This window comes from Aplysia californica, unplaced genomic scaffold (assembly GCF_000002075.1).
Source record: "Aplysia californica isolate F4 #8 unplaced genomic scaffold, AplCal3.0 scaffold00069, whole genome shotgun sequence".
NCBI classification, from domain to species: Eukaryota; Metazoa; Mollusca; class Gastropoda; order Aplysiida; family Aplysiidae; genus Aplysia; species Aplysia californica.
The window spans coordinates 655,243-667,286 of record NW_004797339.1 but is presented as its reverse complement, the minus strand read 5'-3'; the positions used below and the strand labels follow the sequence as shown (position 1 = coordinate 667,286).

The 12,044-nt window shown below is 38.7% G+C and overlaps 1 protein-coding gene across 2 annotated transcripts in view; it reads left to right on the top strand.

Moving 5' to 3' along the window:
- Positions 1-12,044, top strand: part of LOC101852309 (tryptase beta-2) — a 31,332-nt gene that overhangs the window by 8,282 nt on the left and 11,006 nt on the right. For both annotated transcript variants that reach the window (XM_005093763.3, XM_005093762.3), the window contains exon 3: positions 9,313-9,449. In XM_005093763.3, the coding sequence (XP_005093820.1) occupies positions 9,313-9,449 (137 nt within the window). The remainder of the gene's footprint in view (positions 1-9,312; positions 9,450-12,044) is intronic.

Sequence of the window (12,044 nt, the reverse complement as noted above, 5' to 3'; positions counted from 1 at the left end):
ATAATAATAATAATAATAATAATAATAATAATAATAATAATAATAATAATAATTGACATTACTATCATCGTATTATTACCCCATGAATTAGCACTTGAACTTCGATTAGGCCGATGTCTAATCAGGTTTGCTCAGGTAAAAATACTATCTCGTTACCAAGCAGATCTTCCATCCATGACTTCACACTTTCCTTTGTAACCGACTGTTGCAGACTGAAAGAACGTCATACTTGTGTTCTGAAATACAAAAATAGACTGTGTCAAATTGAAAAAAGCCCCCTTCCTTTTTCTGAAAGAAAAAAAAACATCAAGAGAACAAAGGTCTTACCCTTGTCTCCCTCACTGAAACGTTCAACAGAGGAAAACGGAAACAATTTCCTGCTGACCTTTTACTACTTTTCATATCTTTCCTTCCGTTTTGTGTTGCATGCGGACAGGGTGTACTATGTCTTGTTTTTCAGACATCTTTACGCTCAGAAAATGAATATCGGTTACTTACACAGAGAGACCAATCAGTACCCTGACACATGATCACGATCGTCTTAAAAGAACAGCCTCTCTTTTTATAATCTCAATGAGAAAACTTAGTTGTGTTTTGGAATGAAGATCAAATACACATGCTGGGAGAATGGAACCACAAAATTACCAATTAGAAATCTTTGAAAGTTCCCTGAAAGTGCTCTTCTGTTCTTCTACTCTTTCCGCCCTCCCTCACTAAATAACAAGAAAATAGCAATCGGCGACAAGGGTTAACTTTCCCAAATTTTAAGCCATAAACGTACGTGATTGCTCGGATCAATTCGTATGAGGGAGTGGCAGTTGTATCGATTCAAATGATTCAAATATTGAATATTTGGAATGAGAGACATTGTGTTGTCATGTAGAGTATTTTATTATGCGTCAGTAGTTTAGTGGTTAGGCTACCGGACTCGTAAGCGTAAGGTTCAGGTTCAGGCCCGACGTTGTGTCCTTTGAAAAGGCACTTAATACCAATTTTCCTCACTTTACCCAAGTGTACATGGTTACCTGGCCGTAGACAGTGAAAGATCTAGTCAGTATGTTAGTGTTTTAGCGCATTTAAGGGCTGCTTGCAGAGTATACTTCCCGTGAAGTTAAGAATGTTTCAGAACGCTGTTACGTCTACTGGGATAATTGTATTGATTGTAAAGCGGATAGAGCTTGCTGTTGCGGGGGAATTTGTACTTTTAATGCATTTATTAATTTTTAAAAATTATAGTACAATCGAATTTGGGACAAAGCAATCTCACCAAACATGGTAAACCAGGACTCATTTAACAAAACATCTTTTGTAATTACAAAAGTTACTTATTCATTTATGTGCTTGTTTTCTTTTATTTCGTTTGTTTTTTTTATCAAGCATATTTATTAGTAAATTCATGCACATTTTGTTCAAAATCATCTTTATTGTTATATTTTATTGCTTAAGCTCGCATGTCTTCAATTCAAGTACGGCGTTGTATACTTACAGTTCACGTTATGAGAGTCAAGAGCTCAAAGTAAATAATTAATACATTGTTTACCGCTTGAACGGAGCAGACATGAACATGATTTGGAAAACAGCTCTGTTTTTCAAGACGTTCCTTATATATTTCTAGTATTGAAGGGTAAGTGTCGTACTACATTACCTCTAATACAAAGAGCAGTGTCACCTATCGTTTTTTAACCCAACATCCTAACTTTCCTGTCCACGGAAATGACATATTGATTCACGTGACGCATTTCCAGTGAGATGTAGGGTCAGTTACTTCGTACTTGTTGATTTAATTATTATTTTTTGGTCTCGGGTTATTTTTTTGGTGGGGGTAGGGGGAGGGGGAGGTAGAAGCAGTAAACATGTTTTAATCCACCCTGGTGCTAGGAGTTGAACAATTTCTTTTTACCTCTTCATTGCCTCGCTCGAAAGTAAAGGATTTCTATGGTGAAATAATAAAACATGCCTGGTATTGAAGGAGTTAAAGAAACCCAAACATTTAGTGGTTATCACCTCTTCGGATTTAGTTTTCCCAGCTTGTTTTTAAAGGTCGTCTTTTATAGGTCGTGCATTTCAAAATTGTTACTGTGAAAGCACTTCTTACGAATTTTAGAACAACACAGGGAAATAATGTGTTGTTTCGAATCATATGTCCGCCCACCTATATGCCGATCTCTCTGCGTGTACAAGGTTTTCCGAGATTATCTTAATTGAACACTGTTTTAAAAGAACTTTTAATGCAAAATGTTTTCACTATAGAATTATTTATTTTTGTAACTAGAGTTTTGCCACTAAAAAGTGTCATCGGTGAGCAGTGACGTAGGCCATATATATATATATATATATATATATATATATATATATATATATATATATATATATATATATATATATATATATATATATATTTATATATATATATTTATACAAACTGTGTGTGAGGAGCCGGAAGTGCTGTGAACAATTCAATTTTCAGCGTGAAGGAGATATCTAGTCTTTTAAATACATTTATGAAAAACAGTTATTAAACCTAGCCTTAATTGTTGTGGAAAAATATCATTAAGTTAAAAAAAATTGATACAAACTGCGCTTCAAAGTATGAGTGACATAGATTCACCCGTTAAAAAGATATTTGGAAATACTTTGCGCTACGAATTTGTTACCGCACAATAAGAACTACAAAGTTCTATCTAACATTTTTTGGCCGTTTTGAGTTACAAAGACCATGGGGTCAGAAACCAATACATGCTCTATCTGGTCTTTCAAATCATACCACTATTTGGAGTTGTTATCAAGATATTCAAAGAACTGCATTCGAAGAAGCTTGACATGTAATGAAATTCTAATTTTACACATCAAATTTCTCGAAACTAGGCACTGAGCAGACATTCAAGGGTTGCGATCTATTTGCTTGTTCGTTTGTACTGGTTCAGCCACTTGTACTCGTGTCCGACTATACTTGTCAATCGGACTATCTGCGTGTCTGTCTGTCTGTCTATCTGCCGTTCGTGCGTGTGTAAACGAAATATTGTATAGGCGAGAGTATAGATGGATGGCTTGGCGTGATTGTAAATGTTTGTGAAAGTATGAAAGAGGCAAAAAAATAAACCCATGTTTAAATGTAGAGAGAGAAAGAGAGAGAGAGAGAGAGAGAGAGAGAGAGAGAGAGAGAGAGAGAGAGAGAGCAGAAGGAAGATGATAGATACACTGATAGATACTCTCATAATCTCGCGGGCGCACGAAGAGAGATCTGAATGAAAGAGAGAGCAAGAGAGAGAGAGAGAGTGCAAGAGAGAGAGAGAGAGAGAGAGAGAGAGAGAGAGAGAGAGAGAGAGAGAGAAAGATAGACAGAGTGAGAGACAGAGAAAGAGAGAGAGAGAGAGAGAGAGAGAGAGAGAGAGAGTGGGAGAGAGAGAGAGGGACAGAAATAGAATATAATATTATACTAACTAATTGATAGACAGATTGTTAGATACCCCTCAATGTGCGCCAGAAAAAAGAGAGTATGAGCGAGTGAGAAAGAGAGAGAGAGAGAGAGAGAGAGAGAGAGAGAGAGAGAGAGAGAGAGGGAGAGAGATAGATAGATAGATAGATAGATAGATAGATAGATAGATTAGATAGATGGATAGATAGATAGATAGATAGATAGATAGATAGATAGATAGATAGAGAGATTGTGAAAGAGAGAAACAGAGGATAAGGGAGATGAAGAGAGAGAGGAAGAGAGAAAAGGTCAACGAAATGGAGAACAAAAGAGAGAAGGAGAGCGAGGAGATAGAGATGGAAAAAGACAGAGAGAGAGAAGAGAGAAAGAGAGAGAGAGAGAAAGAGAGAGAGAGAGAGAGAGAAAGAGAGAGAGAGAAAGAGAGAGGGAGAGAGAGAGAGAGAGAGAGAGAGAGAGAGGGGAGAGAGAGAGAGAGAGAGAGATAGAGAGAGATAGAGAAGTGAACAAAAAGCCTGGTGATAGAGAGGAAGAGGGAGACAAACAAGGAAGTAGGTAAAAATCTGTGTATAATAAGACGTCATCATAATTCTTGTAGGAGGCTATTGAAGACCTTAGTCTGTGAGATGAATAGCGATTATCTCTGGCTTTTTACCGCGTTCATTACTCAAAGAGGTTTTTTATTCCCCTAACTAATTTACTACGGTTCAAGTCTACAGAATTCTTATTTCCATCTCCATTTTATGTAATAAACGGCTGGTTAAGGCAAAGGGTGAAGAAGTCACGACAAGTGACTTATTAAATCATGATGGATTCCTTTTGTGTAAAAATTGTCTATTTCTGGCTAGACAGCATTTCAAAATTCTGAGCAACAAAGGGTATTTGAAGAATGTGTTCAGGAAAATATGCTATTAGTAATACAGAGTTATATGAAAACACTAGAACTGATAGTTTTTCCACACTGCGACTAATTAGATAATTTTCAATATTCTAACTCCGACAAACTATTGCTTCTAGCGAAGACAGAAATAGTTCACTTTTATGTCAATTGTAATGATAATTTATTCCCTTGTTAATACTGATTAGGTTCAGGTTCCATTCTGAAAAGGAAATAGAACATTGTCGATTATTTTACCGTTGTGCTTGTTCTTCTTTTAGGACTTGGTGTTTCAAACTCGCGGCCCACGGGCCAATAGAGGCCCACAGGACAATGTATTGTGGCTTCTACTTGACCCGAAAACGAATAGAAACAACAGAAATGTGGTTTCTCAGAAAACTTTTGAGAATACTACGAGAGGAAATGAAATCAAAAGAGGCAATACTGAAAAAAGCCCATGAGGGCTGCTCACTAATGAGAACACTTAGGAAGCGACGAACGCAGTCTCTGGGACACTTGAATCGACATGCTCTCACTCTCACTTAAACATTGAGGGCAAACGAGGCAGGGGTAGAAACTTATTTGGAAAATGTGAACAGGTGGGTGACAGAGGAACACGAGGATAATATAATAATTGTTTTTGACAGCATCCAGGCCGAGAAATGGTCGGAGAACCATAGTCGCTGATGCCTGTCTCAGATCTGGTAGTTTATGAAGATGACTTTCCGTCAAAGTTTAGTGTAGCGCGGCCTTCCCTCAAGTCAACTATGGCTGAGCTTCCTGGCAGCAAGGAGAAGGTTAGAGGAGAAGCGTATGTTCTGAAGAACCGTTCATATTCTGAACTTCTATCAATAAAGATTGCACATTTTGAAAAAATGTACTTGAAACCTTATGTGGGAGGAATACTTGATGCGACTAAGGCCCATTCAGATTCTACCTCCAGCGGCCCTCGTGATTCCCCTATAGCAGGTGATGATAGAACATGACTAGACATTACGTCGAAGCAGGCTGATTACAGGTTCTCGTCTGGTGTTTGGGATTATGTATCGAGATTTCTAGTATGTGTTTGAATGTCAGTAGGATGTTTTGGAATATGTTAGAACATACAATTGCAAAGGCTGTAATAATATACCATTCCATTCCTTGCAATGTCCAGGGTTAAAATGACCAGAATCTGTGGTGTAGTGGTTAGGTGCCTCACTGTCGCACATGACACCCGAGTTCGGTTCCCGAATAGGAAGAATTTTTTTATTATCGGGTTTCTCGGTTTTGTAAATAATCTCAACCTTGTCTATGGCGGCGTGAAACACTTGCATTAAGAAAAAGGTTAAATTGTGAAAAGCTATGGATGGCTTTGCATTTCAGCTAGTACTGCTCTATTCCGGCATCTTATTTTATTTGTAGAAATTTGCTGGACATATTACTTACGCTCCGGTAGTAACATTATAGCTTGGAGCCTGCATGTTGGGATCAGTGCTGACTGTGTAGGATTTATCCCAGCAAAATACGGAGACGCACATAAAGAATAATTATTTCTCACATGGGATTTAAATTCGCTTAGTTTGCATAGTTGTGAGGTGGCAAAGCGGTTAGTGCGCTTGTTTCCGGCCGAAGGCCCAGGAAGTTGTCTCACTAACAAGGCAATCACCAATGTCCGGATCGGATGCGGGAACAACTTTTCTTTTACTTTACTTTGCATAAAAGGCAAATAGCTCTTTACACCATTACGCCACTGCCCATAGTAGTCACGACATTGGCACGACTCGGACGAGATCCTGCAAAGACTTTATTGAGCATTTATTGTGTGTTCGTTATTATGGTTTCTCTATTGCTCTACCGACCACACCATGCCCACAGACTCCACAAGGGCATTTCTTTCCTTATCAAGTCACAATTTTGAAGATGTACAGAGACAAGCTTGACCTTCTTGCTTTCGCATGAGACAGACGACATAATTTAGAGAAATGCTGAAAAAACAACAACAACAACTGTTGTTTTGTGTCTAATAAGGTCACAGTTATCTCTACCGACGTCATTAACTGTAAAACAATCTCCAATCACGTTTTCGCTGGATGGCACTCTCATAGACATTATTTGCTTCAACACAGCGGGCCAAAGCTACAACTTCTCTGAATTAATACAACAAAAAAGAAAAGAAAAGAAAAAAGGAGAACAAAACACAAGAAAAGAAGAGAGGCAAAAGAAGGGAAAAAAGACAAAAGAAAAGAAGAAGGAAATATGGTTCCAACTTAGTTCCAGTTAAACTTTTCGTTTTTAACGTACCAGATGCCGCTGTCAGGTACAGGTGGTTGCGTTTGTATCACTGGTACAGCTTCCACATCTGACCTATCCCTTTACAGGTTCTGTGTGTCTGCGCGTCTGTGTCTATCTGTTCAACACTCAATGACCTTTCTGATTTGGAATTCACTTCTTTTTAAAAGCAGAACTGTCTCAACTGCCCGCCCTATCGCTTTCACACGTCGGAGAGTTGAGATAAGTTAGGCTGAGAGCAGAAAAACTTTGCTTTTTCAGCCTCTCGGCCGAGCGATGATAGGCGAAGGTCATAAAATGAAGAGCTAATCTGATTGCCTGCCAGTAAAGGAGATTGAAGTTGAAGGGAAAAGAGGCAAAGAAATGAGAAGAATTTTGCTTTCCAATTGAGTCTAAAGAAACAGAGTTTTATATGAATGTTAATGTCGGTGAAAGAGAGATTACGTATTTTGGCGTTTTGCTATTTCATGGGATTGCCAATTAATTAAAAGCTGGGTGGCTGGTGATGCAGTTGATTGCCGACGTAAGAAACAATCGGAAGCCTAAGGTTTGAATCCCAAAACGTTCTGTTTTTTTTCTTTCACTACTTGGAAAATTTCCTCTCTGTCTGGAATTCTCAATGGGGGAGGGGAAGGGGTTGGGTAAGTGTCCAAGCTTCTAATTTACTCCCTACTCAAAAGGTATCGAATAAGCGCCCCACCTCCCCCCTCTTATTAATGTTCAGATTTTTTTTTCGCACTCCCTCGTTTATAATTTTCTAGCTTGCCACGACCGACGATCATGTGATGTGAAACATTGCATCTAGAATCTAGATATTTGAAGAAACTTCTTTCTTTTTTGTATAGGCAAATTACCCTCAATATGAGTACCGGTACCGGATTGGCTACCTCAATTTTCGGTGCATTTTAAAAACTTTTGTACATTGGTTTATAGTTTTTAATGAAACTGGTTTGTTCCTAAATCGGAAAAGTTGTCTCAGTAAACTTACTAGAATCATTAAAATTTCATGATCTCTTTTTATTTTATTCACTGAAGGAAAAATAGGACACATTTGTTCCTACAAGTACATTGGTTTTGAGGTTGAATGTGCCACCCTCCACTTCTATTCCAACCCCCCTCCCCCTTTTAAAAAAAAATTCCATACCTTAAAGTATGTGTCTATCTGCAAGTTAATATCTAATAAATAAATAAATAAATAAATAAATAAATAAATAAATAAATAAATAAATACATAAATGGAAATATCGACCAAAGTCGAATGATATGTTGTGTTTGGTTTTGCTTCTACTAGCATTCCACGCAAGAGAAAAAAGTATTTCCATCTTTTTGTTGCGATACGTAATACATAGATCACCCAGGCTAGTCCTGGGATGCGGCTCGAAGCAATCCAAGATGAGACACAAACACACATTGAGTCTGTATGCTCACAGGAAAACCATTTACCTCGAACCGTATAAACTAAATCTAAAAATTGAAATTATGTACCCGCACACGTATACATGTGTGACATCTACTAAGTCATGTGTGTATAAGTCTCCGTCTTTGTATGTGTGTATATGTGTGTGTATGTGTGTGTGTGTGTATGTCTGTGTGTATATGAAACTGTCGATGTGTGTGTCTCTATGTCTGTGTGTGCGTGTGTGTGTGTGTGTGTGTGTGTGTGTTGTGGGTGCAGTGAGTGTATGTGAATGTGGATGTGTGTGTGTGTGTGTGTGTGTGTGTGTGTGTGTGTGTGTATGTGTGTGTGTGTGTGTGAATGTGGATGTGTGTGTGTGTTTATGTGTGTGTGTGTGTGTGTGTGTGTGTGTGTGTGTGTGTGTTGTGGGTGCAGTGAGTGTATGTGAATGTGGATGTGTGTGTGTGTGTGTGTGTGTGTGGGTGTGTGTGTGTGTGTGAGTGTGTGTGTGCGTGTGTGTGTGCGTGAATGCGTGTGTATGTTTATGTGTGTGCGTGTATGTGCGTGCGAATGAGCATCGGTATACATATCTGTGATAGCTGTGTACGCACGGACCTCCTATGATTATGTTGTAGTACTTTGGTGAGTGTAGGTCTTACCAGTGAGTTAAAGACTCGAGCAGACAAAGATAATAATCATTATAGTCCTCGAGGGAGTGAGTGAGAGAGGGTTAAAAAAAGTATATTATTAGTGATAAGAGATTTATAATAAAGATTGATGAAAGAGATGAATAAAGAAAGAGAAACACACACTCAGACACACTCACACACACGTATATATACACATACATAGAGAGAGATAGATAGATAGAGAGAGATAGAGAGAGATAGAGAGAGATAGAGAGATAGAGAGAAAGAGAGAGAGATAGACAGAGTGAAATAATAAAAAAAGAATGTGAAGTACATAGAGAGGAATGAAAATAGAATGCAGTAGCCATAGCTTAGTAGTGGTTGTGGCAGCAGCAGCAGCAGCAGCAGCAGCAGCAGCAGCAGCAGCAGCAGCAGCAGCAGCAGCAGCAGCAGCAGCAGCAGTAGTAGTAGTAGTAGTAGAAGTAGTAGTAGTAGTAGTTGCAGCAGCAGCAACTGCAGCAACAGCAACTGCAGCAACAGCAACAGCAACAGCAGCAGTAGTTATAACAACAGCAGCAGCAGCAGCAGCAGCAACAGTAGTAGTAGTAGTAGTAGTGTTAGTAGTAGTTGTAATAGTAGTAGTAGTAGTAGTAGTAGTAGTCCATCGTCATCATCATCATCATCGTTCTCATTATCATCTCCCCAGCTTTGCCTCTGGCAGTGCAGGATTGGGCGTGGCGGAGAACTGGGACGCGGTGCTCGGGGAGTACAACAGACGCGTCAACGAAGGCCACGAACAGAGGATCCAGGTGGACGCCATTTTTGTGTCGCCGAGTTATTCACGTAGGTGGTTTCAGGCTGGGTTTGGTATATTTTAATCATATATATACACACACACATATATATATATATATATATATATATATATATATATATATATATATACATATATAATATATATATATATAATTATATATATATATATATATATATATATATATATATATATACAATCGTGTGTATATAATATCTTATTACAACGACTATATCATCATCATCATCATCATCATCATCATCATCATCATCATCATCATCATCATCATCATCATCATCATCATCATCCTCATAAAGTAGAGTGAATCTCTACACTTACTCTACAACCCTTTTTGAAAATGTGATCCCGGCTCGATGGACCCAGTAGAAATAATTCCAAAACGCATTTTGTAATTGTACACAAATCATACACACTGCTACAGGCAGTTATCATGTATTTCCTGATTCAAATGATACAAACTTTATGTTAAGTGTCTTAACCAATGACACATCGTCGTGGCGGGGTTAGAATTTGAACCAACAACCTTATGGTTGCGAGTCCCTTAAAGAACATAACCTCGCGTTTACTTTACCGGAACGAGAGGCCTTTAATAAGAGAGTCTAAAGAATAAAGGGTCTTGCCACATTTTACTAGAGATAGTTCTTTGTACGATGGCATGCGTCAGGGTAAGAGCTTAACACAGAATTTGAATGAAAATTACTGGAAAGCTTTAAATCAGAGTTACGACCCAAATTACACAAACTCAGTAGTGTATCATACGTAAGGCCAGTTTTCATTTTTTCTCGAAGAGACCTCAAAGTGACTAAAGTCCTTTACTTCTCTAGTCACGTCTCATTGCGATGATCATTATTATTCAAGAAACGTGTGCAGGAAGTTCTAAATATCATTTCGGACAAAGGTGTTCCTAAGATAAAAGGTGTTGAGACGAGAAAAGAACCTCGACAGTTGGGACAAAGACTTTCTCTTGTTTCGAATGTTATTACCTCATTTTTCCTGCTTTTAGAGAGGTTTTATTACTCAGCTACTCTGTGGCACAAAGTTAAACTCGTAGCGACTGCGTAGCTGTAGTCTCTGAGAACCATCAACGTCAGTCATAAATATTGTAAGGTAGGAATCCACGTCTACTAGGTACTGGCTTCAAAGATCATCGTAACTGTTCATTGGTGTCGTTATTACTACAGGAAACGCGCTTGTGCCGTGTTATGACTGACAGATAGATAGATAGATAGATAGATAGATAGATAGATAGATAGATAGATAGATAGATAGATAGATAGATAGAGAGAGAGAGAGAGAGAGAGAGGGAGGGGGAAGGAAAGACAGAGAGGGAGTAATATAGCATCGACCAGTGGCACTCTTAAAACGCAAGCAATCCTGTTATAACAACTGGGTCAACGAAGACACTTAATATTACTTTGTAACAGTCATATACCAGACGAACACATTGGGGCTGGCAGCTATTTATGAAATAGAACGTTGTCTAAGTCATCCTGAGCTGTGACGCAGACTACCCTGATTCGATAAACACCACCGCTGTATTCTTGAACATGAGTACTCATAGTTTAGCCGTTTTTATTGTTTTACGTAAATATGACCCAGTTCTAATTCAGACGGGCGTTACCTAATATTTAAATAGGAAATTTGTATCTCACTAGCAGATTTACATTGTAGAAAGAGATGGAACAGAAAGGGGTTTGACTAACAGAACAAGATTAAGAGTGTGGTATATATAATACACATGAATAATAAGTAAATAGCATTTGTATAGCGCAAATTCCCACTCAACCGCGATCTCTAGGCGTTTTACAGTATACATCATTTCCTCAGCAGATCTGATACCATTCTGATCAATCTTAACTCCATGGGAAGCATACAGTGCAAGCTGACATTTTGCTAGCGCCAGAATACTACCATAATGACAAGATATTTACTACTCTCTATGGCCGGGTCCTTATTCACACCTGGGTTAGGTGAGGACAATGTATGTAAATCGCCTTTACCAAGGACACAACATAATGCGTGAAACCTCGAAAACCGAAAACCCCAAACTTCATGTTTAAGAATCTTGTAGTTCACCAACGCCACTATTCTACCGTATTCGGCCCCCACCCAGGTATGTTGATTCCTCCTGGCACCCAGAGGTCAAAGAGTGTTTTAATTCTTCGAGGGGGAAGCTATTTTACCGAATATCCCCGTCTTTCTGTTGGGATAAACGTCGCTGCAGTTGGCCCTGACACCCAGGGTCAGAACAGCCATACCACTGTATGGTCTAAACTGTGTCGAAGGGCCAGCAAGACAATAACTAGAGGTTACCATCAATCAGCATTCAAACATATACACACATAATGTTTCAAATTTGACAGCACTTCTATTTAACAGGCAAAGGGTCTTAGGAAAAGCAACAAAAGAGTGTTTAATGATGAAAGGCATTGTTATCCCCACCCAGGGAAAGTGATCTCGTCTTGAGACATCTTCTGGTTTTCGTTAGCGTTCTAAAAACACCGGGAAGAAATTATTTTTCCTCGCTCTAATACTTTTCATATTTATGTATTCCTAATACATTCTCTTGTCCAAGCTCACTTTTATCAGCAACCCCCCCCCCA